This window comes from Gopherus evgoodei, chromosome 1 (genome assembly GCF_007399415.2).
Source record: "Gopherus evgoodei ecotype Sinaloan lineage chromosome 1, rGopEvg1_v1.p, whole genome shotgun sequence".
Classification (NCBI taxonomy): Eukaryota; Metazoa; Chordata; order Testudines; family Testudinidae; genus Gopherus; species Gopherus evgoodei.
Genome location: NC_044322.1, coordinates 4,295,537 through 4,323,077, shown reverse-complemented (window position 1 = coordinate 4,323,077; position 27,541 = coordinate 4,295,537). Strand labels below are relative to the sequence as shown.

Genomic DNA, 27,541 nt, shown 5'->3' with positions numbered 1-27,541 from the left:
ATCTCAGTTTAGCTTGATTTGGGGAGCGCAAAGGCACAAGCTAAACCAACAGAACCAGCCTGACACAGGGGACAAGACCCAGCTTCCACCGAGGCACTTCCCCATCTGACGAAGTGAGTATTCACCCACGAAAGCTCGTGCTCCAAAACGTCTGTTAGTCTATAAGGTGCCACAGGATTCTTTGCTGCTTTCACTCAAGTAGGGTGACCAGATGTCCCGATTTTATAGTAACAATCCAGATACCCCCCATCCCTTGTCCCGCTTTTCATGCTTGCTATCTGGTCACCCTACACTCAAGCCCTGACCGCTCCAGGTTCCCACCTAACACTCTGGAAGCCCAGCTGGGTCTGTCACTGGGTCTGTCAGCTGGCCCAGCCTTCCCAGCTCTGGTTTCATTCTCCCTGCCAATCCAGCAGCAAACGCGGCAGTGGCCTGCGAGAGAACAGATCGCTGGCCTGCTACTTTTTCAGTGCTGACCGAATCAGGCAGGGCTCCAGCTACACAGACTTGCTCCCTGGTGCCTGCTGGCTTGTCTGCCTGGGTATAATTATGCCGCTTTAACGCCCACATGGACACTTGGAGCCTTTTTCCTGCTTGGCTTTTGGATCCATGTTTAATAACACACGCCAACCATGACCTCACCGCACTAGCTAATCCTCGTGAGCTCCTATTCTACACCTGGGGGATCTGAGGCACGGGGCAGTGACTTGGCCAGGAACGAGAACCCAGGAGTCCTGATGCCCCCAAACCCTGCTCTAACCCCTAGGGTGCTCTCCCTCCCAGAGCAATGGATAGAACACACAAATCCCCCTTCCCAACACCCTCTGCTCTAACCCTTAGCTACCACGCCCTCCCTCTCACAATTTCTCATTGTTATCACACTGAGCTTCTCTTTCCCTGGGACGTTCCTCCCCCTTTTTCCTTCTGTCTGATCACAGCCTGGCTTAGCTGGCCAAAACTGTATTTTGCAACGTGCCTTGCAAGCCCATGACCAGAAAGAGGCAGATAAAAGCAATGCCCCAGAGCGCAATGCTGGGCCAAGTTTGCCAGGTCTTGGTGCGGCAGATACGACCGTGTGCCAGGCCCTGTGCTTTTCCAGCAGCAAAAGGCACCTCCCCCCCGAGGCAGAAGCTGCATTTTCTTCCCGTGCTGTTCTTTTCTCTCCCCCTTTTGTGTGTGTTTGTCTCGTTGTGTCTCCTAGGAAATGGGATTTGACTTGCTTACTACAACCACCATCCCCGAGACCGTCAAACAGGGGTTCCTCCTAACGCCTCGCTCCAGCTAAAGGGGATGAGGGACAGTGTTCTGTGACACAGCCTGCCCCAGGGCGTGCGGAGACAGGAAACGGTTATGACTGCGAGGGAAGAGACTGGCACGTGCTGTCCTATGGCAGCCCCTGCGGTAAATCACAGCTCAGCCTGGCCTCTCACCACGTGCTCCATTCCTTGCCTGGCCCCCGCGGTGCATGCAGAGCCGTCTGGCCTGCTCCTTTCATTCAAGCCCAGAAGCCATTTGTACGTTGAACTCTCATAGCTGTGATTAGCATCTGCAATACGGATACAGCCCCTCCTATCCCAGGTAGGCTCCAGATACCATAGGAATACAGCTGCCTCTGGGGCGCAGCCTAGCCACTGTTAAACAGCTCACAGGAACACCATGTAATGGCTGCTAGGCACGGTAAAGGGCCCCACATCCCTGAGGGAATTTAAGGGAGCAGGGCATGATTAGCTGAGCTGGATAGGATCATGAATAACCAGGGGTGATTGGGACCTCAGTATTATCTTCGGCGTTGCTAGCACCCTGATGGGTCCTAGCACCATGCCGGCTCCCTGAACCGAACCTGGCTCCCCCATCACTCCCCAGACACCAGGCCAGGTCCCTGCATCCAACACAGATCCCATCCCCGGACCCTGCGCCAGTCCCCTGTACCCAATATGTCCCCCCCTCCAGATAACACGCTTTCCCCGTGGAAACCATGTCTGGTCCCCATACCCAACCCGGCTCCCCCTGCCCACCGCGCCAGGTCCCCGTACCCAACCCAGCTCCTCTTGCCCACCGTGCCAGGTCCCTGTATCCAACCCAGCACCCCCTGCCCACCGCCCCGGTCCTCGTACCCAACCCAGTTCCCCCTGCCCGCTGTGCCCAGCCCCTGTACCCAACCCGGCTCCCCCTTCCCGCCATGCCAGGTCCCTGTACCCAACCCGGCTCTCCCTGCCCACCACGCCAGTCCCCGTACCCAGCCCAGCTCCCCCTGCCCACCACACCAGGTCCGCGTACCCAACCCGGTTCTCCCTGCCCACCACACCAGGTCCCTGTACCCAACCCGGCTCCTACCATCACCCTCTGGCCACCACACCAGGCCCCTGTACCCAACATGCCCCCCTCCCCCCGATACCATGCCAGGCCCCCCTACCTTACATGGCTCCCCCCCCGAAACCATGCCTGGTCCCCATAGGTAACCTGACTCCCTCCTGCCCACCATGCGAGGTCCCTGTTCCCAACTCTTTGCCCCCAAATATTGCACCAGCTCCACATACCTAACCCAGCATCCCCCCAACACTGTGCCAGGCCCCCAGAAACAAGAAAGCACCTCCCTGCCGTCGCTGTGCAAGGCCCCTATACCCAAACCAGTGGCCCCCAACATCATGTCTGATGCTCTGCTCCATGAACCGCCAGCGCTCCCGCTGGACTGATCCCATCTGATAGCTTGTGAGAACTCACCAAGCCACCCTCTGAGGTAGGACAGCTGCAGGCTACCAGCAGAGTTCTAGCAACACCTTCAACTGTATGGACAAGCTGCTGAACCTGCCCAAATGTGACCTAAATCCTTCCAGGAGAAGCGGGAGGTGTGACCTGCCCCCTCCGAGTTAGTGCAGCAAGTTGTTGTTCATTCTGAAGCCTAGTGATGACACTTTGGACATTGGTCAGGAGGTTGCTTTGCAACCAAAAGGGTGAGAACAGGGACTGAGGGGTGTTAAATTAAACAAAGCTGCTGGGTCTGGGCGGGGCACTCAACCCAACCCCCTTGCTAGGGCAATGAGCACACTAGAAATGCTGATAAATAAAGCAGACGCCCTGTCTCTTCCTGTTTATTCTGCCGTTCTGCAAACCTCCCTGCTCTGTGCAGCCCTGCAGAGAGCAGCTGTGTGCAAGACGCTCCGCAGGGAGCAGCTAACATCTGCACGGTGCTAGGACCTCTCCAGCAAAGCTCAGTAACACGCTCTGCTGAGCAGCTGAGGTCACTAGCAAGGCTGCCCTGGGTTTCCCTGAGAGGTGGATGGGGCAGAACGTTCCCTCCCCAGGAGGTCAGTGGCAGCCACAGCAAAGCACCCAGGTACTTACATAGTTAATAACCTTGAGCTGGAGCGAGGCCGCGTCAAGGTCGTACAGCTCCCCTGCGAGAGCAACAAATGAGAGTGTTAGTCGGTGTGATGGGCTGGCGGGAGGGAGTTAAGCTGCCCGGGGAAGCCAGGTAGCACCACTAGCTAACCCAGCCAGAACCAGCTCACCGGGCTGGGCACCGGGAGGAATCAGTGCTTCCAGAAACTCCTGCGCCGTAATGGTCTTGCTGGTGACTCCCCCTCCCTGCCCCTGTCCCCTCCGCCATTCGTCTCCCACCAGCCAGAGGATGGTCAGTTCTCGCCGCTCCTGTTCTCCGTGGCATGGTGGGAGCTGCCAGGCAGAGTCAGGCCATTGGCGGATGATCTCAGAGAGCCAGGCGCTGATTCGTTCATTCCTCTGCTCCGGGAGGCAGCTCAGTGTCAGGACCCCCGTTTACATATGGGGAAACCGAGGCACTAAGCGAGGCAAGAACGAGCCCACTGTCTCCCAGCAGCAGGGGCAGAGCCAGGAATCAGGGCCCAGTACCCACCTCCTTTCACATAAACATCCAAATGCAGCTGGATGGGGCCTTGGAATCCAGCAGCCTGGGCTCCAATCACCGGACAAATGTCCATGGGGGAAGTGTCTCTGCAGGGCGGGCGGATCCTCGAGGGCTGAGACTGCATCCGTCCAACCCCCCACCCCCAAAGTGCTCAGTACCACCCAGGGGCTGGGCTGCTGCTCTAGGGCAGCTGGGCCTGGCTGGCCCCAGATCCCGTCCACCATAGTGACTCCTTCAGGCCCATCTATCGCTCCACGGTCCCTAGATGCAGCATGGGCCGTGTGCCAATGGCAACGACCCCACATGTGGGCGCCGGCGGCTCTAGAGAAGGGGGTCCCCCACCCTGCGCTGCCAGGCAGCCCCTCTCAGGCTGGGAAGAGCCGCCCCCCACGCCTTACCGCACAGCTGCAGTATCTTGCGGTCCAGGTCGCTGTAGCCGCTGTGCATTGCCCTGTCGGTCTTGGCCAGGGAATTCTGGGACGAGCTGGTGGACAGACTGACCTGGGGCCAGGGCTGCAGTTTCTGGAGGGTTTGGACACGCCGGTAAGCCACCCGGATCTGCAAGGCACAAGCAGGTGGGGGGTGAAAGGGGTCAGTGGGGCGGGGGGAGGGAGGGAAGGGGCTGTTCCCATTTCTCTTGTAACCCTGTCCCCTTCCCATCCGTTAGGGGCTTGTTCTGTGCACCAACCACTGGGCACGGCTGCTTACAGACAGAGCTTGGGTCAGGCTGGTCTCATTCCTAGCCAAGAGGACGGGGGGCGAGAACAGCTTCAAGTCTCAAATGCCATGTAAACCTTCCCCCCTCTGCACATGGCCCAGTTCCCATGCGCACACCCAAGTGGCTGCATACGGCCATGCCCTCGTTCCAGGCCACCAGCCTACGACCAGCTCCTGGGGGAACTTCAGGATCTCAGTCCGGGGGTGATGGAAAGAGGAGGGGGCTAGAGCCTGGCGGACAGTCTGGAGCAGGGAAGGGATGGACTCCACCACCCTGAGGAAAACCAGGCAGCTGGCACAGAAAGTTAACCAGCTTTTGGGGAGCCGGGAGCTGACAGATGCTGTGTTTGTGGATACCGAGGTGAGAGGCACGTTAGAACTATAGCGGCCTAGACTAGATTAGATACTGAGAAGTGAATTCACCTTGCCAGGTAAATCTGTGCCACTAGGGCTGAGAATTAAACCCAGGATGAGAAAATAGCCCAAGGAAACAAAGAAAGTTTCCTTAATGTTTTTGACTATTGTCCCTTTTAAATCATAAGACAAGACAGTCGTCTCCTTCCTTAAATAGCTGTTGTAATAAATCCACGGTTATTATTTTTTGTATTAAAGAAGCACCTAGAATCCCCAACCAAAACCAGACCCTTATTGTAACACACACGCACACAGAGAACGAGATATGGTCTTACACACTGTGATGGGGCAAGGCCAGAGGGCTACAGTAAAATACTGAGGAACAGGTATGTTAGCCCCAGGCTAACCAAATCCCTAGGACCATGGTAACCAAATGGCAGCTGCTCCAGGTTAATCAAGACACCTGAGGCCAATTAAGATCTTTCTAGAAGGCAGTGGAGACAGCTACATTGATTGAGCCACCTGAAGCCAATCAAGGGCTGGCTGGAACTAGCTAAAAGCCTCCCAGTTAGTCAGTGAGAGTCGGGTGTGAGGAGCTGGGAGCAAGAGGCACAAGGAGCTGAGAGTGAGAGGCTGTGCTGCTGGAGGACTAAGGAGTACAAGTGTCATCAGACACCAGGAGGAAGGTCCTGTGGTGAAGATAAAGAGGTGTTTGGAGGAGGCCATGGGGAAGTAGCCCAGGGAGTTGTAGCTATCATGCAGCTGTTGCAAGAGGCACTATAGACAGCTGCAATCCACAGGGCCCTGGGCTGGAAACCGAATCAGAGGGCGGGCCCCAGTTCCTCCCAAACCTCCCAACTCCTGATCAGACACAGGAGGAGTTGACCCAGACTGTGGGTTCCACCAGAGGGGAAGATCTCTGAGGTGAGCAAATCTGCCAATAAGCGCAGGGCCCACCAAGGTAGAGGAGGAACTTTGTCACAACACACACACACACACACACACACACACACACAGAGAGCGAGATATGGTCTCACACACACACACACACACACACACACAGAGCGAGATACGGTCTCACACACACACACACACACACAGAGAGCGAGATACGGTCTCACACACACACACACACACACAGAGCGAGATACGGTCTCACACACACACACACACACAGAGCGAGATACGGTCTCACACACACACACACACACACACACAGAGCGAGATACGGTCACACACACACACACACACACACACAGAGCGAGATACGGTCACACACACACACACACAGAGCGAGATACGGTCTCTCTCACACACACACACACAGAGCGAGATACGGTCACACACACACACACACACACAGAGTGCGAGGTACGGTCTCACATACACACACACACAGAGCGAGATATGGTCTTACACACACACACACACACACACACAGCGAGATACGGTCTCACACACACACACACACACACAGAGATACGGTCTCTCTCACACACACACACACACACACACACACAGCGAGATACGGTCTCACACACACACACACACACACACACAGAGCGAGATATGGTCTTACACACACACACACACAGAGCGAGACATTGTCTTTTACAGACACACACTGAGCGAAACACGGTGTTTTACACACACACAGAATGAGATATGGTGTTTTGCATGCACACACACAGACAGAGCAAGATATGGTGTTTTACACGCACACACGCGTGCACACACATACACAGAGCGAGATATGGTCTTTTACACACACTGAGCCAGACCTGGTGTTTTACACACACAAACATACACAGAGCGCGAGACATGGTGTTTTTTACACACACACACAGAGTGAGATATGGTGTTTCTCTCTCTCTCTCTCTCTCTCACACACACACACACACACACACACACACACACACACACACACACACACACACACACACACACACACACACAGAGATATGGTCTTTTGTCCCTGAACCCGTTTAAGGAAGACTCAGGAAGCTAGAGAACCACAATAGAGAAGGTTTATTCCCCTCTCTTTCCCAGAGCTCACATTCTCCCTTCTCCTCTTTCTCCACCCTCCCTTTGCTCTCCGCTGATGCCCAGCCCCACCCCCACCCTCTCTCCCAACCGCGGCCCAGTCGCGGCTCCGCACCAGGCTCCAGCCCCCAGTCTTCTTCCCTGGCTGAAGCTCCATTCCTGGCCCCAATCCCTGACCTGCCTCATATCTACAGCCTCAGCCTCGGTCCCCTTCCCCGGTCTGCATTTTCCCCTACCCCAGGAGCCATGGCCCTGCTCTCAGCTCAGGGTGTGTGTGGACAGGTGTAAGGGACGGGCGTGACGCTGAAAGTTTGGGGACCACTGGTAAAGAAACCATGTTGTGCTCAATACAGTTGCTACAGAGGTGATGTTGCATTTCAGCAGAAGTCAACTGCATTCCACTGTCAGTTACAACTCCTTGGTGAAAACTGATGACATGAATTTAATCGCTATTTCAGAGGTCACCTTTCCGGTGAATGGAACTTCCAGCCATGTTGAAGAATAGTTTACCAGGACTAGGAGAAACCCTTGTGTACCAGACTGATCTTCATATAGTCCCATGACGTCAAGAGCCAGTTTCTCGCGTGGACAGTTGGAATAGTCAACTGGGGTGAGAGGGATGTTGAAGATTTTCCGTGACTCACAAGCCAGGCAATCCTGGATTATTTCCTCAACCTGCTTGTCCATCACTGGCCACCAGAAGTCTTGTCACCATTGTTGGTTCGACTCCTTCCCAGATGTCCTTCATGTGCCAAATGAAGCAATTGTTCTCTCAGAAGTGTAGGCACAAGAAAATGGGTCAAGTCTCAACTTCCATTCATTTACAAGGGACAGCGCACGTGATACGTGTCTATATGGTTACAAGTGTTCTGGTGTAATCATCTTATAAATCCATCCACTGACTAGGTAACTCTTTAGCTCCTAAAGTGTGTTGTCCTCTCTCATGGCTGTTGCCCTCTGACACTGATCACTCCTGGAGTTGTAGGCAAGATTAGTGCATCTGCTTTCTCTGTTACACCTTCATGATAAGGGCAGGTGAGAGAAACAATCTGCAGTGGAGTTCTTGGCTCCTGGAAGACACACTGTCTGGAAATCAAAGTCCATTAGTTAGGTGGCCCATTTGGCAATTCTTAGAGCTGTTCAGCCGGAACCTTGCATGGGGAGCAAAGCTGAAAGAGGTTTGTGATCAGATATTCAGACAAATTTCCAACCCCACAGGTAGGTTCTGAAATGTCTTCCTGCCCAGAAACATGCCAGAGCTTCTTGCTCGATGATGGCATACGATTTTTCTGGATCAGTCAGGGATCTGCAGTCGTGACTTCTCTCCATTTTTTAGCTGAGTCAAGACAGTACACACAAGCACCTGTTATGACAATCGTTTGCTTCTAAGGGCCAGACTGCTGGAAATTGCATGATTTATCTTGTTAAAGTTGTTCTTGCACTCTCCATCCCATTCAAACTTCACATCCTTTTCCAGGAGATGGTGCAAAGGAACTACTTCCACAGTAAATTGCTGTACAGTACAAACTGTGAACAGTATTCGCACAATCCCAAGAAGGAGCAACGTTTGTCCTTGATTTTAGGCTCTGGCGCATCACAAATGGCTTTCACCAAGTTTGGTTTGGGTTGTTTGTTGTTCCAAGAGATTGTATGTCCTGTATATATCCCTGAGTCGGTACGGAACTGACATTTCTTCTTGCTGATGGTAAGTCTGTGTCTTTGAAGTTTTTCTAGAACCCCTTTCAGGAGGGCATCATGTTCAGATTCATCTTTCAATGTCATCTAGGAAGTAAGTACCATCCCTTCTCTCTCCAAAAATGCGGCACATTCTTTGGAATACAGTCGCTGCAGAGGCGAACCCAAATGGCATCCGCTGGAATTGGAATGAACCTCATGGAGTGACAAATCAAGGGTCATAAAGACTCATGCTGTCATAAACAGATAGCTAAGGGTTAATGTCTCTTTCACCGGGAAAGGAGTAACCTGAAACACCTGACCAGAGGACCAATCAGGAAACAAGACTTTTTCAAATCTGGGTGGAGGGAAGTTTTGGGGTGTGAGTTCTTTGTTCTTTGTCTTGTGTCTGTGCCCTCTCAGCTATGAGAGTGACTTTTCTATCTCCTGGCTTTCTAATCTTCTGTTTCCAAGTTGTAAGTACAAAGATAGGAAGACCATAGGTTTATATTGTTTTCTTTTGTATTTACATGTGTGTAGTTGCTGGAATGTTTAAATTATATTCTTTTTGGATAAGGCTGGTTATTCAGTTTTTTCTTTTAAGCAAATGACCCTGTAATTGTCACCTTAATACAGAGAGACCATTTTTATGTCCTTTTCTTTCTTTTTTATATAAAGCTTTCTTTTTAAGACCTGTTGGAGTTTTTCTTTAGTGGGAACTCCAGGGAATTGAGTCTGCAGCTCACCAGGGAATTGGTGGGAGGAAGGAGTCAGGGGGAAAATCTCTTTGTGTTAGATTTACTAGCCTGACTTTGCATACCCTCTGAGTGAGGGGGGGAAGAGAGATTAGACCTCTCGGTACTTGTGTTTTCCAGGACTGGAAACAGGGAGGGTGGAGTCCTTCTGTTTAGATTCACGGAGCTTGCTTCTGTATATCTCTCCAGGAACCCAGGGAGGGAACCCCTGGAGGGGAGGAGGGGAAGGGAAATGGTTTATTCCCCTCTGTTGTGAGACTCACAAAATCTGAGTCTTGGGGTCCCCTAGGGAAGGTTTTGGGGAGACCACAGTGAGCTAGGCACTGTATAAATCCCTGGCTGGTGGCAGCGTTATCAGGTCCAAGCTGGTAACTAAGCTTGGAGGTTTTCATGATAACACCCATATTTTGGACGCTAAGGTCCAGATCTGGGAAAAATGTTATGACACATGCCTCCTTCAAGGTGTGCGGTGTTTCACTGATGTTGAGTAGAGTATGACAATCCATGACAACGTTGGAGTTTAGATCTCTCAAGTCCACACACATACAGACGGCACCATGAGGCTTACTGGCGAGAACGACAAGATAAAGAAACCCGTTCTGATTAATCAACTGACTAAATGATACCTGCTTTGCATGGTTTCAGAATCTCCTCCTTGAGCGGTTGTCTCCATGCAATTGGTACGTTTAGCACTTTATCTTGTACAGGCACCATACTGTTTTTTGGCTGGATCTTCTGCTTGTTCTAACATCTTTGGTATCAGTGAAAACTACTGGAAAGTCAGAGATGATTCCTGGTTGTGGCCTATCCTCAGTTTACAGGGCAGATTCTGTGCTACTGGGATCTAATATCCTCTGAAGATCCTTTTGATGATTCCCTCCTAAAATAGAAACTCCCTTTTGGGCTTCATAGCTTTTCCCTTGGACATTCCAGCCTTTGCATAAACTAGCCATTGATGGGGATGGGAGATCCACCATACTCTCTGGGATAGATGTCAGGAGGCTGCAACTGAGGTTGGAAGCCGACAAATACAGTAGAACCTCAAAGATATGAACACCAGAGTTATGGACTGACTGATCAACTGGTCACCAAGTGAAACTGGAAGTAATCAATCACGCAGAAGGAGAGACAAAAAAAATAGCACATACTGTACTGTGCCTGTATTGCATATTAAAGGTAGGCCCATCTGGGGGGTGGGGACTTCCGCTGCTGTTGAAGCCTGGCCTGGAGTATCAGCTGCTGGATCCGGAGCCCGAACTGTGCTCTGTTCAGAGTTGTGAACATTTCAGAGTTCCAGCCAACCTCCATTCCCGCGGTGTCCGTAACGCTGAGACTCGACTGTGGCACGGCGGAGAACTGGTTGGCAATTATAGTGCAAGGCAGGTGAACCAGAATCCGCTAACATTCCTGCCTCCTGGCCCTCGACTCACCTTTCGCTGTGATGGGGGTGATCTCCTGTCCCTGTGGGGATTCAGTTTGCCACAATCCTCAGCTGTGGCAACTCCAGAAACAATATGGACGGCAGACTTACAGACTTCAGCCAAGCGTCCTTCTGCATCACACACTGATTACTTGGCAGGGCCCACTTAAACGTTTGCCTTGTTTCCAGGGTCACTGCATCTGTAGCACAGGTAGCAGTGTGGTGTGTGGGAGAGTAAAGGTACCGTGGAGATAGATGTAGGTACAGGTGCCGGCTTTCTCATTTCCCCAGGGGTGCTCAACCCCTACTCCACCCCAGGCCCCGCCCCCACTCCCCCCTTCCCCTAAGGCCTCAACCCCACCTCATCTTTTCCCACTCCCACCCTGCCTCTTCCCATCCTGTTCTGCCCCCTTCCTGGAGTGCACCACACCCTCACTCCTTCCCACCCCCAGCGCCTCCTGCATGCCACTGAACAGCTGATCTGCGGCGGGCAGGAGGCACTGGGGGGAGAGGAGGGAGCTGATTTGTGGGGCCGCCAGCGGGTGCTTCAGCCCCAGAGCACCCACAGAGCCAGCACCTATGGACTTAGGAGCTTTGCAAGTTGTAGTCTTGTATCGGACTGCACTCCCCTGCGCAGGCTGGGAGACAACCGGTGCCGCAGATGGTGACACAGCACCGTGGATGGTGCTTTCCACCCATCGGGTGGTTTCTCGGGTTTTCTCCAAGGCAAAGGCTTTTTATCACAAGGAGTCATTCAGGATCCTTGGAACCGGTCATCTGCCTGACAGTCTGACCCCTGATCATTTCATCTGCGCAAGTGGCAAATTCACAGGTTGCTCGTGACTCAGGTAAGGCAGCTATGCCGAGGTCGTTGGCCTCGTGAGGCATCCGTACACAGGAATAGGACCTGCGATGCTCGGCAACAACACTGAGTGGAGGATTAAAATGATCCTCCAGGGCTCGGAGAGCAGCACCGTATGGAGTCGCATCCTGCAGTGAGTCAGTACCAGGAGGGAGATGCTTGAAGATTAATGTCTTCCTACTGCTGCTTTGCCACAGTGACTCTAGGAAGCACCTAGTTGCAGAAATTAGACTTCCGTTGTGCCCAGGGGAGCAGGGGATCTCCTGGGTTAGGCACGAGGAGCGGAGGAGGTGGCAATAAGTGTTGCAGCCCTGGCTGATTGGCTGTGTACAACTACACTCACGGTGCAGCTGGGTACCCAGAGCTGCAGAGGAATTTGTGGGCTGGGAGAAAGGAGCCCAGTGAAAAAACAGGCACCGGCTCTTTGAGTTTCTCTTCTCAGCCCGGTGAAGCTGCAGATCACAGCAGACACACACACACTGGGGTGCTGTCTGCACCTAGCTAGATACAACACGGGCCCTGCCCGGGAGAGCTCACGGGCTAAACAGACAAAGGAAGGCTTTTTATTCCCATTCTAGCAGATGGGGAACAGAGGCCCAGCGATTTGCCCAAGAGAGGAGGAAATGTGGGTTCTATTCCTTGCTCTGATACGGACACGCTGTGGGACATTGAGCAAGTCACTCAGCCTCCCTGTGCCTCCGTTTCCCCTCTGTACAAAGCGGATCACAGCCCTGCCCCGAGGGGCGTGCGAGGATAAGGGCATTAAAGATTGCAGGGTGCTCGGATGACAATGACATTAACAGAGCACTTCCCCATCAACGCAGCAGAGGGCAGCAGTGCACAGACAAGCCAGATCTAGCCAAACTCCCTGCTACGGCTGCGTGCTGCACACGGTGTGTGTTGAATCTTGCCGGGTCTCTCCAGCACTCACTCAGCCGCCTTAATTGCCCTGACAAGACCATATTGATTTCCATATTCTCTGAGAGCGGCTGGGGCTTTGGCTCCTGAACGAGCGGCGCTGCTTTTCTCCCACTAGCCCGAGAGCTAGCCACAGCACCGCTGGCAAACAGCTGGTGACGCGCAGTGTTCAGCGTCCCACTCTGGGGAAGTCTTGCCAAGAGCTGGCTTTTCTCCTGTGCTCGGCCCCGGCTCCTCGATCGTCAGAATGAAGGCTGAAAAAAACCAGTGTCTCCCTAGACGCCGTGATGCCACCCACCGCGACCACTAGGAACTATGAAGGGATCCAGCTCAGCCCATGCCACTCCCAGTGTCCATGCCCATGCCACCGAGGCTGGAAAGCAGTCACTGCCAGCAGCCAAGCCAGCTGCAAAGGGCTCAAGCTTTCTTCATAAAACTTCACGATCAGCTTAGCGCCGCAGGCTCCAAAAAGAACCATTTGTCCTTTAATCCAAAACGTGTGTGACCACGTTAATTTCACCGTTGCTTGTTCTCAGCCCCTTTTTCTGTCCCTCCCCTGACTTCCTTCCCCTTTGTCCCTTTTGACGCTGACCATAGAGGGAAAGAGGGCAGGGAAACAAACATGGTTTCAGAGTAGCAGCCGTGTTAGTCTGTATCCGCAAAAAGAACAGGAGTACTTGTGGCACCTTAGAGACTAACACATTTATTTCAGCAAAGCTTTCGTGGGCTAAAACCTACTTCATCAGCTGCATAGACTGGATAAATATTTATCTTCTTTCTGTGTGTTCCATTCTATGCATCCAATGAAGTGGGTTTTATGCTAAATCAATTTGTTAGTCTCTAAGGTGTCACAAGTACTCCTGTTCTTTTTGCAAAAATGGTTTTGTTTTTCAGGTTTCGTCAGAAATAATTGGGGAAAGGATTAAAAACTGGCCTGGTCAGCAGGAGGGGGGCTTTATAAACTCCGTCTCTTCATCCTTCTGTGCTTTCGGGGAGACTAATGTCTCCTTCCTCCCACTCTTTGCTGCCCGTGTCTATTTTAAGCTGTATGGGGCAGGGCCCTCCTCTCACGCCATGTCCAGGCAGAACCTAGCATAAGAGGAGCCGATCTCAGCTGGGGCCTCTGCTAACTTACTGATTTAATGCCATTAAAGCACTAGGAGATCTCCTGACGGCGGGAGCAGAGAAGGACAAGGGACTGTTATAATGAATATATCTTCCATATACGTGGGATCTTCTGTTCCGAGGGTCCTAAAGCACTCGACCAACTAGCAGCTCATCCATCCCGGAGGAGGCGTTTCTACTCACTCTGCGCTAAAGTGGTGAAATCACAGAGCAGTTTCTAGTTGCTCCACTTTTCTATTCCTGTGTAGGTGTCCTCTTGCTTCCCAGCCGGGGGCCACACCCCAGGGAGGTTTCAGAAGAGGCCAGGTGGGGTTGGAAACTCACTTGGCAGAGCCCATCTGGGCCAGCGCAGCAGAATAGTATTAGCCCAGTGAAATCAGTGGCAAAGGTCCCACGGACGGCAGAGCAGTTTGGATCAGGCCCATCTCGTCACTATGACATCAGTGGGCGGGCGCAGTAACTGGCTCCTGGCCGTTCCCCAGCTGCTGTCGGTCTGATCCACTCAGCGGCTCAGAAAACCCTGCGCTCCCAGTGTCCCCTTTGCACATCAATTCAGATGTCCCAGGCAGCTGGGGCCTTTCCCTGGCGTGAGGCGAACCCCACCAGGTTGGAGTGGGAACAGGTCTCTGTGAGATGCAGCCGGGCCTCGTCTGTCTGCCACGCTAGCGCCTGGGAGAGCCGCAGGAGCAAACTCCGAATCCAGGCTTCACCGCGGAGGTGGGCACTGAGCCAGGGATTTTGGCTCTGGAGCTGGATGTCCCCAGGGTTCCTCGATTCCAGAGCCAGCAGGGACCTGTGTGATCCTGCCTAACACAGGCCAGAGAAGTGTCCCCATAATTCCTAGAGCAGAACTAAAGAACCTTCCCGTCATGAGTTAAACATGGCCAGGGATGGAGAGTGCACCGTGCCCCTTGGTAAGTCATCATGGTGGGTTCTCCATCCCTGACAAATGGTTCAGAATGGGAGCGGGGAGGGAGATCGGGTCCTGCTCCTTCTGGACCTGGCTTTGCTGCTGTGACCAGCAGGGGGCAGCACCAGCACCAGGCAGAAGAAGGCGCGAGAGCCCCCCGCAAAGCTGGCTGGTGGGTGAAATTTCCAGGCCAGCCCTGCTGAGCCAAGGGGAGCCTGGAGATCTGAGGTTTGTCTGGTGCCATTCCCTCCGCTACTGCTCTCCCCCCCAGTCCCTCCCCAGCCATGGCATTGCTATTTCTCATCCCCCAGATGATTCTCATTCCAGGCACAGCAAAGGGAGGCTTCTAACCCAGGGGCAGCAGATGGGGAGGGAGGCCTCCTCCTGCAGACAGACACCAGCAAATGTGTGTATGCACTAATCCCACCCCGGCACATCCTCGCTCACACCAATGCAGATCCCCTCTGCATACCTGTTCAGAGAAACCCCTGGCACACACAGAGCGCACCTCCCCTACACACGTACACACACACGCAGATCACCTGCACACACACACACACAGACTCACACAGATCCCCTGTACACATGCGCACACACACAGGCGTCCGCACACACACAGAGATCCCCTGCACACATGTGTGCACAAACACACAGAGATCCCCTGTACAAGTGCACACACACACACACACAGATCCCCTGTACACATGCGCACACACACACAGATCCCCTGCACACATGCATGTGTGCGCAGGCACACACACACACACACACACACACACACACTATGGGAGAAAGGTCACTGAGTATCTTTATCCCCCAACCTGCCACCACCCCCTACAGCCTCCCCCAGGGCATGCCGCCAGGCCGTTTCCCCTCTGGCACCCAGGGTAAGGAGTGGGTGCCAGCGCCGGAGTCCCCTTTGGCTGATGCTGAGGCAGGCTGCCCCAGGGAGCTGGGCAGCAGGGGCACTGGGCAGGAGTGTGACTGATCTCCTGGGCACCCTGGCTGGCAGAGACCTGTAGCCTCATCCAGTGGGGGCACCGCCAGGTACTGCGGAAGGCGCAGGGCAGGGAGCCCCGGAGTTACTCACATGCTGCTCCAGCACCCGCAGGTTCTGCTCGTCCGACTCGCTCAGCCGCCCACAGTGCACCTGGTGGGGCAAGGAGAGACAGTGAAGACATGGACACCCCTGCCAACCGCAGTCTCCCACGCTCAGCGCTGACCAGCAGCCTCCCCGTCTTCCCAGTCCTGTGCCCGTCCCCCGATCTGCTGAGGCCTGCAGCAACCTAGCTCTGCCAGCCCCGCACCGTGCGGCGGCCAGGGACTACCAGGGCCAGAGGGGTGAGAATCGCACGGGGCAAATGAACAGTCAATAGGCAACAAGAAAGCAACAGAAATGGATGAGCAGCGCTGCGCCCCCTGCTGGCAGGCACTGTGTGCACCCCCAGACGAGCTGGCCTTTTCCCAGAGCACCACGTGGCTCTCCAGAGCGCTGGAGCCTGCGCTATCCCGCCCAGAGCGCAGCCAACTCTCCTGCCACAGCCCTGCTCTGCCAGCCGCCCTCGGCCTCTCTCACGCCCTTAGCATCCCCGTCCTGCAGGTCCAGCAGGACGCAATGGGGTCCAGATAACCCACCTGTGCCTCTAGCTCGGCCCTGCTGCCTGGGGGCCTCGGGGAGCAGGGAGCACCAGAGACATCACCCTGGTCTTTGCAGAGCCGTGAGCCCGCATCCAAACGCCTCTGAGCCACGGAGCCATCTCTGGCCTCCAGCAACGTGGGCAGGCACAGGCTGCTCAACCCAACTGTACTGGTAGCGTCTGCCCACAGCTCGCAGCCAGCAGACCGGGAACGGGCCCGCCAGCCATACTGCTGTCAGCCAGACAACAGCGAGCAAATTAAAAAGCCACCTCCAGGCTGGGCCGGGCCTTTAAGCTGGGAGGTCAATGAGCATCGATAACAGCATTGACAAGGCTAGCTTGTACCTTCCCAGTTCCTTCTGTGCACATGTCTCAAAGGCCTTTACGAATGTCAATGCATTAAGCCTCCCAACCGTCCCAGGAGATAGGTCAGTGTTTTTATCCTCACCAGGCCATTGGGGAAACTGAGGCAGGGAGCCGGTAAGCAGCTGCCCTCAGTGTCTCTGGGCACCAGTGACAGAGCTGGGAACAGGATCCAGGAGTCCTGAATCTAGCAAGCCTGACTCCCAACCTGGTGCTACGTTGCAGTCGTTCTGAAGAAGGGTTTTCTCTGGGACCCAACGCGTTTGCTTTGGGACCATTTACTATATAGACACCCAGGCTAGTTCAATCCACTCCAGGGCCTTGTTTGACTCTCGCTCACACAGGTGGGAATTGAGAGGAAGGCCAAGGAAATCCATGGAGTTTGCAGCTGCAAAGCTGGCCCCACTAGCTGCAGGACCATGCCCGTCGCTCTGTAACAGCTGGTCTCGCCGCGCTGACTTCAGACATCCAGCGACGCCGGCGGCCGTGCAGATGGGCTCAGGCTTCACCAGCCACGGCCGGAAGTGGTGCTTTGCCCAGCCAGGCAGCTGGGCTGAGACTAGCTCTCCATCCACGCTGGCTTGTCCAGACTGCGCTGGATTAGGACAGCTGATGGTGCAGCCAGGGGGTGAGCTTGAACTGCTCAGCCTGCCATTTCCAGCTCCTATCTTCAACCCCTAGGGGGCAACAGCCAGCAGAGCAGCTGGACAACTAGAGAGCAACGCTTCGTTGGGCAAAAGCAGCCCTGGGCCTTGAGCTAAAGGATGCACTTTCCTTTGACCCCCATGAGCTCTGGATCAGCACCTGGAGCCTGCAGATGAAGTGATAACTTCTGTCATATTTTTATGATGCCGATGCGTGCCTCAGTTTCCCTCCTGTACTTTGCATTACTGCCCGGTGGAGGCAAGAGGGTTAAATCTGCCCTTGGGGCAGGGCAGGGGACAGGAGGTGTGTGCCTGGCCTCGCTGTAGCAGTGTCTGGGTCGTGAGAGCAGCCCCCTCGCCATGCAGTAGAGCTGAAGCGAGTCTCTGTGGGGCTGCCCCTTACGGAGGAGCGGGTCCCCTTGGGCGTCTGGCCCACTGACCGGGGACCTCCAAGGGACTGTTTCGAAGCTGTGGTGTAGCTCTGGGACAAGCCTGGAGCCCAGCCCCTCGGCTGTTGTAAATCCACAGAGCTCTTGTAGTGAGGCCGATTCGACTGGCTCAGGATCCCCCCTGCCCTGCAGGAAAGGCTGCATGTGATGGTGTGGTAGGACCCCAGTGTTATTCAATGGACTCCACTCTCGGGCGCAGGTGGGCTGGCGGAGGCACCTGCACTACGCGAAGGCACCAGATGGGCCTAGACATTGAGTCTCATAATGCCTCCCTGCTGCTACTCACCAGTGTTTGGAGAGCTCTTGGGATCGGCGGGGAAATGGCGCTGGAGCAAGGCCCCACTTTGGACTAATTGATCGGCAAAAACCTTTCCAAAGCAACCCAGACTGATGGAGCGGGAGGTTGCCCGGCCACCTGGCTTTCGCCAGCGCTAGCAATCCTCAGGCTTTGCCTGCCCCCGGGGCCAGAAAGACAAACAGAGAGCTCAGCTGGGCATGTCAACGAAGCGCTGCTTGACTCCGGCACGTCGGGCCAGGAGCCTGCTCTGACCTAGACAGGTGATTAGTCAACCGGCTCAGAGCTCCCCGTGCTGGCCACTGCGGCACGTCACGCTGGCCGGGCGAAGAAGCAAATTCACCCCAATACACGACGGGTGGCAGAGAATGGGTGTGTTTGTGTGTGTGTGTGTGGAGAGATCACAAGACTGCGGTGTGTGCGTCAACCATTTTGCACCATGTGTCTCTTGTGATCACCTTTTCCCTGGCTCCCGGTAAGACACGCTCGGGTTCATTAGCTCTCTTCCTCCAATTCACAGTAGCGGCTCTCAGCCACCCACCAGCTGCCCATCGCTCACACTAGGTACCTGGGAAATGACTATCACCGGCACACCTGAAAAGAGATGCCGGGGGCACTGACAGAGAGGAGATAGCTTCCACTGCTGCCTGCGCTGCAGCATGCCTGGGGCAGCCAGCCGCTGTCCTCAGCTCTCAACCCCCAGACTCTCAGGGATTTGGGGTTCAGTGCTACCTTCGCAGCTGGAATCCATCTTACACTTGGGGGAGTGTGTGTGTGCTGGAACATGTACCCCTGTGGGTTACAGTGCATGTGTTAAAACATGTACCCCTGTGTGTTACAGCATGTATGTTACTGCATGTGTGTTAGAATGTGTACCTGTGTGTTACTGCATGTGTGTTAGAATGTGTACCCGTGTGTTACTGCATGTGTGTTAGAACATGTACCTGTGTGTTACAGTATGTGTGCATTACAACATGTACCCCTGTGTGTTACAGTACATGTGTTAGAACATGTACCCCTGTGTGTTACAGTACATGTGTTAGAACATGTATCCCTGTGTGTTACAGCATGTGTGCTAGAACATGTATCCCTGCGTACTACAGCATTTGTGTGTTAGAAAATGGACCCCCTGTGTGTTACAGCACATGTTAGAACATGTACTGCTGTGTGTTACAGCACGTGTGCATTAGAACATGTACCCCTGTGTGTGTCTGTCTGTGTAACACCATCTGTCTGCCATGCACGTGTGTGTGACAGCCCATAGGCATGTGCATGGCAGACAGATGTGGTTACACAGACAGAGAGGCTGTGGGTATTTTCTTTGCTTCTCAATTCCAGTCCCCTGTCCCCCTCTTTCAGATTGGTGTGTGAGTAGCTCCTAGCTCGTTACTGTCTCTAATTAATTAGCGCTTTGCTCTTAGCAACTGCTTGCAGGCTGACAACACCGACAAGCTGGGCCAAAACGGTATCGAAGAATGGCCCAGCAAGGCTCCTCGCTCTTCATCGTTCCAGGAGCTGAGCCGATGTCAGGCGCTTTCCATGGGAAGCAGCGAGGTCTCCGCTTCCCCACTCAGCTCCGAGACATCAGGCATCGCCAGCAAGCTAATGGGCTGTTTGCTCTCCTAAATCAGTCATTAAGTAACAGAATCACCTGCTCTCAGAAGGGCCTGCTGCCACTTGGAAGTGGCATTAGTGAATTAGAGCGTGAGCTGTTTGAGAGGAGAGGCACGGCATGAGAGTCGCTGAACGGGCCAGGGTGGTTCGGATTGGCAGATCTTCCCATGGAGTCTCCGGACGGGTGCTGGATACAGTGGGGAAAGCAACTGAGCAAATATCCCAGGCCGAGCTCTGACTTCGAGGAGGAAGAGGATCTGAAGACTCATTGGTGTCTGTGTCCCTGTTGCTTTGATGTTTTACGGGGATGGGCACCAGTGCCAAGCCCTTAGACAACCTTTTAAGTGTGTCGCCATTAGGGTTTTATGCCAGATCAGCTTAGTGAAACTGGCGCAGCTCTTTTAGCACAGGGCAGGCCGCTGAGTGCAGTGACTGTATTTCCATAGGGCCTGTGGCGTTGAAGGAGCTGAACAGACCAGGGACATGACCCAGCACCTGCCCCTGGGAGCCGAAATTGGATGGAGCCCCACGGAGCTGCACCTGCGGCCTCTTTGGGGCTTGATCTGGACTCTGCCATTTGGGAGGTGGGGACAGGATGGAGGGAGAAGGGAGCTGAGGAGGGACAGAGCGGGGAAGGGATTTACGTATGTGAAAGGGCGCAAGTGTGCCACGCAAAGGTGGCTTTGACAGCAGAGGCGGCTTTGCGTGATGGGCATAGGGCTACGCAGGACCGCCCAGGTCCCCTACTACTGTAGGCAGCCCTGTTGCACAATGCAGGTCCGAAATCTACGGAACTGTCTTAAAACTACCCTGTAACCCACCATCCTCCCAGGAATGGACCCTGCTAACTGGGATCAGCCCTCTCCAGCCTGTGACAGCCATTGTCTCTTTTCGACACTCTGGCAACGTTTGTCTAGCATGTCACGCCAACAAAGTCCCCCTGAACTGAACAGCCTGGGTTGCGTGTGTGAAAGGACATACGTGTACATCACATATGTAGGACTACGTGTTTGCCTCGTGCCCGTGAAAAACCCGCAGGAGCCTCCCACAGCTGGCGGCATGTCTGACTGGTGCATGGGACTTGTGCATGGAGGTGCCGCGCGGCAGAGAGGAGAACATGTCACATCTGTGCGAGCCCTTGGCATGTACGTGAACACGTGTGCGTGAACAGCGGCGGGGCTGGGAGCGCTCCCCAGCAACGGGCCCAATGCGTGAGTTTGAGAAAGGTCAGTGCTTGTTAATTATCGTAATTCCTTTTTAATAAGCACTGGAGAAAAATCTCTTGCTGCTTGTCTCGCTCCTTAATCCACTTAAACCCTCCTCTCTCCCTGCTCCTTGAGCTGATTAGCGGGAGCCGTGTTCCCCGCTGGCATCGGGACCTTTTCAGGGCTGAGCCCAGGCGGTATGTGCCAAGAGGCAGACAGGGGCTCTTCGTTAACCTTGCATTTCATCTCGCTGCCCTCTTCACGTGTGCCTCGGGCTGGGAGGAATCCACTTCAATGCAAGTGTTCAGAAGAGCTCACTCCTGCCGGGCTCCTGGCCCCCGCCAGGCCCATCGCAACAGCCTGCTTGGCACACGGCTGCTTGCTGAGTCACCCCAGGAGCTGCCAGTTGCAGCGGTCCCTGTACCAGCCAGCCCACAGCTCCCTGCGCTATGCTGGTGTGTGCAAACCCCTGACCGCACAGGAGCAGTTGACACGAAACAGAGCAGCTTACAACCCAGAACAGCCCTGCGGCCAGGCGGGACTCCACAGCCATAAGCAGGAATTGAACCCCGGCCCTCTGCGCTAAAGGCACTCACCTACCATCTCCTGCTGCAGTCTAGGGCCTGCTGCTGCTCCCTGTGCACCCCCGAGGGGGCAGCGGAGACACGCGCATTGGCCAGTACGTGGCGCTCTGGGGAGTGGAGCGGGTAGGTGCCCAGGCTCAGAGCACCCTGCTGAGGACGAGGGTCCGGCGATAGCTGATGAGCTTAGCTTTACCTTGACTCATCTCAGCAAGGGGCGGCGCATTCACGCTGACTGCTCCTAACCCAGCTCTGTCCAGTCACGGCCAGGCTCCGGTGTGGCCCCCGGGCTCCATTTAATAGAGGAAAAATGACTGGCCCCCTCCGCAGTTCTACCCCTTCGCCCGCAGGGGGAGCCAGGGAGCAGCACATACAGCTGAGCGCCCGGGAGCAAGGCACCCTGAGTTCTCCGGCTTCACCTCTAGAGGGAGCCAGCGAGCTTCCGTTCCCACGTCCGCTAGGTCCGGGAGTCCACCCGGCTGCCCTGGGCTGGTCGTTGTAAAGGTAGCGGTGACCAGTGGCAGCTGGGCAGCCCAGAGATGGGTGGGAAGCCGGTGGCAGCCATCCACCCCATGTACCCCCCAGGAACTAACGCTCGTACGGCCAGACTTTGTGAGATCTGCCCCAGACGGTGGCACCCATGTGAGGACACAGCCAGGGCAGGGGGCAATCCTGGGCACCCATGTGGGCACATCCCATGCACCGATCAGATCCAAACCCTGCCTGCAGCTGATGGCTACAGGGAGAGGTGGCCAGTCAGTCCCCTGCAGGGATGGGGACAGGGCCTAGGGCAGCAAATCACCTCCCTTTCCGCCTGAGCTAAAGCCCAACCCTCTCGGCTAGGGAGCATGTGGCAGGCTCATGGTCTCCGGGCCGAGAGAAGCCAGCGTATTGGGCCTGCGTGGGGCTAAGCAGCCGCTGCATCCCACTGCGTAGGTTCCTACGTCACATGGGGGGCAGGTGGGGAGTTGGGGGCCCGTCTTTGAAGGGCTGTGCAATCCTGCAGCACAGACCCCTCTGTATACAAAGGCTGGCCCCAGAGCACGTCTTGGCTGCCCGTTCCTCTGGCCTGCCCCCTTCCAGCTTTCTCCCCTTCCCACTAGCTTCCATTCACTTACCAGGATGACAGCGACCACCTCCCCCGAGTCCTTGTCCACCAGCGGGTTTATCAACACTGCAAAGCAAGACAGAAAAGTCAGCCCGGTGCAGAGGAGACGCAAAACTAGGGTGATAATAGGGGCAGCAGGACGGGGACACATGCTGGCATTTGCAGACTTGGTGATGTCTGGTGAGATACCATAGATGGGTGGGTAGCTATCCATCTGCCCCATGTACGCTCCTTTCCATCAGTCCATCCATCCATCCAGTCACTCACCTCATGTACCCCCTCTCCATCCATCTATCCAAGTACCCCCTCTTCATCAATCCATCCATCCATCTATCCACCCCATTTACACTCCTTTCCATCCATCAATCTATCCATCCACCCCATGTATCCCCTCTCCATCCATTCATCCATTCACCCACCTCATGTACCCTCTCTCCATCAATCCATCCATCCACCCTAGTGCCCCCTCTTCATCAATTCATCCATCCATCCATCCACCCCATTTACACTCCTTTCCATCCATCCACCCCATGTACCCCTCTCTCCACCCATCCACCCCATGAATCCCAGTCTCATCCATCCATCCCATATACCCCATTATCTATCCATCCATTCCTTCCTTCCATATATCTCGCTCTCCATCCATCCCACATACCCTGCTCTCCTTCCCTCCATCCATTCATCCATCCCACGTACTCCCTTCTCCATCCCTCCATCCCCCCATGTACTCCCTTCTCCATCCATCCATCCCACATATCCCCTTCTCCATCCATCCCATGAAGTCCACTCTCCATCCCTCCATCCCCTCACCCATCCCATGTTCCATCCATCGATCTATCCCATGTGCTTCGTGGTCTGTCTCTCCCACATACCCCATGACAGAGCTGTTGATTGATCTATCTGTGCCCTGCACGTGTCACTGCAGTAACTGAGCACTAGTCCATTAGAAATGCAGAGGATGAAACACAAGGACTTATGCTCCACCCCGTTCACCCCCACCCGCATTATCCCACCCCGGCCTCTTCCTACCTTGTTTATCAGGAGGCAAAGGTGCCGCCAGGCTATCCATCGGTTTGCCCTGGAGCTCCGACTGGGGCAGCCCATTGCATCCCACCTGCTTCTGCTTGAGGACGGCATCTCTGAAAGCACAAGAGCAGAAGGCCCAGCTCTGAGCCAACCTGGGGCACAGATGGTGCTCCAAGGAGAGCGGCTGGAGAATCAGGCGCAGGCTTCCCTAGCCACCAGGGATGGGCTGGAGACAGCCTGCCCCGGCATGGGAGACAGGCACTCTGACGGGCACCCCGAGCAGTGCCAGAGTGCTCAGAGCTAGCACCTGAGCCACCGGGAGCCCAGGGCCGAGCGGGGCGAGTGGCACTCCACTTAGGCCAATGGCACTTGCTTCTCTGGCCGGAATTGGGTTCACAAGTTTAGTTTCAAACCGGAGCACTAGAGACAGGGCCAAATGCATCACCACGGCTGAACTTTGCCCTGCTTCGGGCTGGAATTCATCCACAGACCCAGATTTGAATTTCAACCATGGGCTTGGCCCAGGCACCGGAGCTGAGCATCCCTGTGACAATCAGGGCCCAGACACGCCAGGGGAAAAGCAGGGGGCCTGAACCCCAACCAACAAGCTCTTCAATCAACTGATTGTATCCAATACTCCTGTACCATTACAGTCGATAGAGTGGGGTGATACCCTGGTGATCCGTCTCCCTGCGAAAGGTCACTATGAACCCTACACTGATATTATGCTTTAAAGTCTATGACCAACCAAAGGGAGACAGGAGGGCAGGCAGATCTGTCCCCGGGTCTCCAGTGCAAATTAAGCAGGATGGAATCAAAACCCTGGAAGCCCCATTTATATACGAAACGGTGGGGGGCACAGGGAGTCTCCAGGAAGCAAACAGCAGGAAGCCTTCCCGGCTCCTGATACAGAGACTTCGGGGTGACACAAGGGGGCAAAAAGACATTTGCGTTATCCCTCTCTTGCGGGGACATGATGAACACAGCATTTTGAGGCAGGAAGGATGGATCCTGGCTGGAAAAGCCCGTCATGCTGGAAGCAGGGAAACCGTCTTGACCAAGAATTCAAGCTGATTAAATTGGGGTTTAGTCTTAGAAGCAGCCTTTACTTTTCTTTGCTTGTAACTCTTCCTGTCATCACTCCTTATCCTTGGCATCACCTAACCCACAGGCTTGTTGTTTAATAAACGGGTTTCGCTTTTAGTACAACCCCACTGCTGCTGGGAAAGAAGAGAGTTTGTCAAACGCCCATTAAATTAATCAGCAGCAGCGCAGTGACTCCTAAGGAGTAATGGACGTATGATTGCCTGCGAATGCAGAATGAGAGAGGCTGCACAGTGCAGAGAAACATCTCTGAGCAGCTTAGGCGGGAGGTCCCTGAATGTCTCTGCTAGGCACGGTTAAGGCAGGTAGCGTCTCTGTCACGCTGTCTGCAGCGGCTCGCGACCGGGACTGCCGACCTCAGGGCAGACTGTCAGAACCCAGGGCAGGCACCCCTAACTGGCAGTGTGCTCCATAATTAGACTTCACCAAGCTAGTAACAAATGTGAACTCCTGGGTCACTCTACCACGCTTACCATGGAGTCACAGACAGTCCTCTTAGACTCTTCAGTTTATCTGGCCACCCAGACAAACCGGGCTTTGTTATAGCAGGGCATTTACACCAAAAATCACACCACCTCAAGTTTCTCCCAGCCCCCAAAAGGCTATCACTTACCCTAGATCAGTTGGTACTCCAGATCTTACACCAAAGGCAACACTAGCAGGCAAATAAACCTACAGTAAACTAACTAAAGATTTATTAGCCAAGAAAAAAGATTGAGAATTTTTGAGAGGTTAAAACAGGGAAAAAATATACACAGGTGAGTCACAGTTTGTAATAAACTGCCAGTTCCCCAAAGTCTTTTCAGGGTACCTGGATGGTCTCTGGGGATCTCTGCTTTGCATCTGGTACCTCTCCTTGTAAGAGTCCAGACAGTCCAGAGAGGAAGGATCTTTCTTTGAATCCATTCTTGTATCTTCTCCTGTGAGAAGGCTAGCTGACAGTCTCTTTACCCAATGGGCTTTTCCTTTGACGATGGGGAGTGAGGAGGGCACTTAATCTTTTGGTCTTCGACCATCACACATAATGGCCACTTGCTTTGAAATCAACATTTGCTGTTAAAGTCCTTCATTAGCATCAGGGGCGGCCCTAGCTTTTTTGCGGCCTCCAGCACGGCAGTCGGGCAGCCTTGGGCGGCGCGCCTGCGGGAGGTCCCCAGTCCTGCGGATTCAACAACTTGCCTGCGGGAGGTCCACAGGTCCCGCGGCTTTGGCGTACCTGTCGCCGAATTGCCGCCGAATCCGCAGAGCTGGCAGACCTCCCGCAGGCAAGTCACCAAAGGCTGCCTGACTGCCGCCCTCACAAGGACCGGCAGGGCACCCCCCACGGCTTGCCACCCCCCACACACACTTGCTGCATTGGTGCCTGGAACCGCCGCTGATTAGCATTTCCCAAGATGTCTTGGAAGGGTTGTTTAGTCCCAGGGTACACACAAGACACAACGTAAATGTTCGGTATTGCATTCTAACAGGAACAGAGACGTGAAAACAGCGCAAGTAACATCCCATTCATTTTCATGAAGTTCACATGCCCCATACACTCTTACACAGCTCGCCGGTACTTTGATCTATACTTACACACAAGCAAACCGACCTGAATACGCTCGAGCATGGCCTGGTCTGCCGATGCTGCAGTCTGGACCAGTTTGCTGGGAAGGAAGACAGGCTGGCACTAACCCACGGTCATATCTCTAGCGAAGATCTCTCGTGCTAAGGCAGAGAGGTAACACTGGGGCCTGCAGCTCTGGCTATCCCCTAGCAGCATGTTACAATCCCCAAATGCTGGGCTGTCGGAGAGCCAGATCTGAGTCCTGTTGCCTGGCCTCAGCTCTCGGCAGGTCACAGAACTGTAGACTCTGACCCGCGCCCCCAGCAGGATCCTAGGACCAGCATCCAGAGCGCTTGCTGACCCGAGTCAGACTGATTTGTGTGTGGACAGAAAAGGGGCTTAGGCTCAAACCGGAGTGACTGACAGCCCAGGCTCAGAGTGCAGTGGTCCAGAATTCCACAGCAGCGCTCCGAGTTCTTCCAGGATGAACAACTCCAGCCATACGGGATCTGTGCCCTGCCTGTCACAGTCTGGTCCGCTTTAAAGCCGGCTCATCTAAACTGGCTTGGAGGCGCGCATGTGACTGTGTTCATGTGGTCAAACCCTCGTCCACGGAGCAACAGTGAATGTCTGTGCTAGGTCAAACTCCTGTTCCAGATTTACATCCTGGCCCCCAGGGGATTTCCAGGAGCAATTTCCTCATTAATCACACAGAGAGATACGTAGTCAGCAGTCCTCTAGCAATGGGCATCTCCTTTGTGCTGGAATGTGACAACCTCTCTCCCCTGGTTGTGAAGAGAGCGTCTGTGGATGAAATGAAATGCGACTTATTTCTTTTAACATAGAAAAAAAAAGCCATATGCTCGTCTAAGGGGTGACCTGTCCCCCTGAAATCCCCCTGGGCTGTAAGACATTTTCTCCTGCAAGGAGACAGCATCTCCGATCTTTGTGTGAACCAGGTAAAAGGGAACCACAATATTAGTACGATATGTACAAGCCGGCAGGGCAAGGACAGTCTTTTAGCATGTAGTAATTCATCCTTCCCACTAGGGGCAGCACATGCTTGGGTCACCTTTGGCAGACAGTCTATGCAGAGGAGTGTGGGGAGGGAGGGTGCCCTCTGCAGGCGAGGAGGGTTAGAAAGTTAGCAGCCGAGCGGCCCAGGTGTGGCTCTTGGGCCAGTGCTATTTAAAGGGCTACCTGCCGCAGGCAGCACTGCCCACCTGCAGGAGTGCGGATGACACGATCCATGTCTGAACGGACCCGCCTGCGTTAGCAACCCCGGAGATCCATCACGCCCAGTGCTTG

At 54.5% G+C, this 27,541-nt stretch overlaps 1 protein-coding gene across 2 annotated transcripts in view; it reads right to left on the bottom strand.

The window, feature by feature from the left end:
• Positions 1-27,541, bottom strand: part of PDE2A (phosphodiesterase 2A) — a 395,134-nt gene that overhangs the window by 49,009 nt on the left and 318,584 nt on the right. For both annotated transcript variants that reach the window (XM_030556586.1, XM_030556595.1), the window contains 5 exons: positions 23,587-23,696; positions 22,568-22,623; positions 15,752-15,811; positions 4,282-4,441; positions 3,343-3,395 (listed from right to left, as the gene is read on the bottom strand). In XM_030556586.1, coding sequence (XP_030412446.1) covers positions 3,343-3,395; positions 4,282-4,441; positions 15,752-15,811; positions 22,568-22,623; positions 23,587-23,696 — 439 coding nt within the window. The remainder of the gene's footprint in view (positions 1-3,342; positions 3,396-4,281; positions 4,442-15,751; positions 15,812-22,567; positions 22,624-23,586; positions 23,697-27,541) is intronic.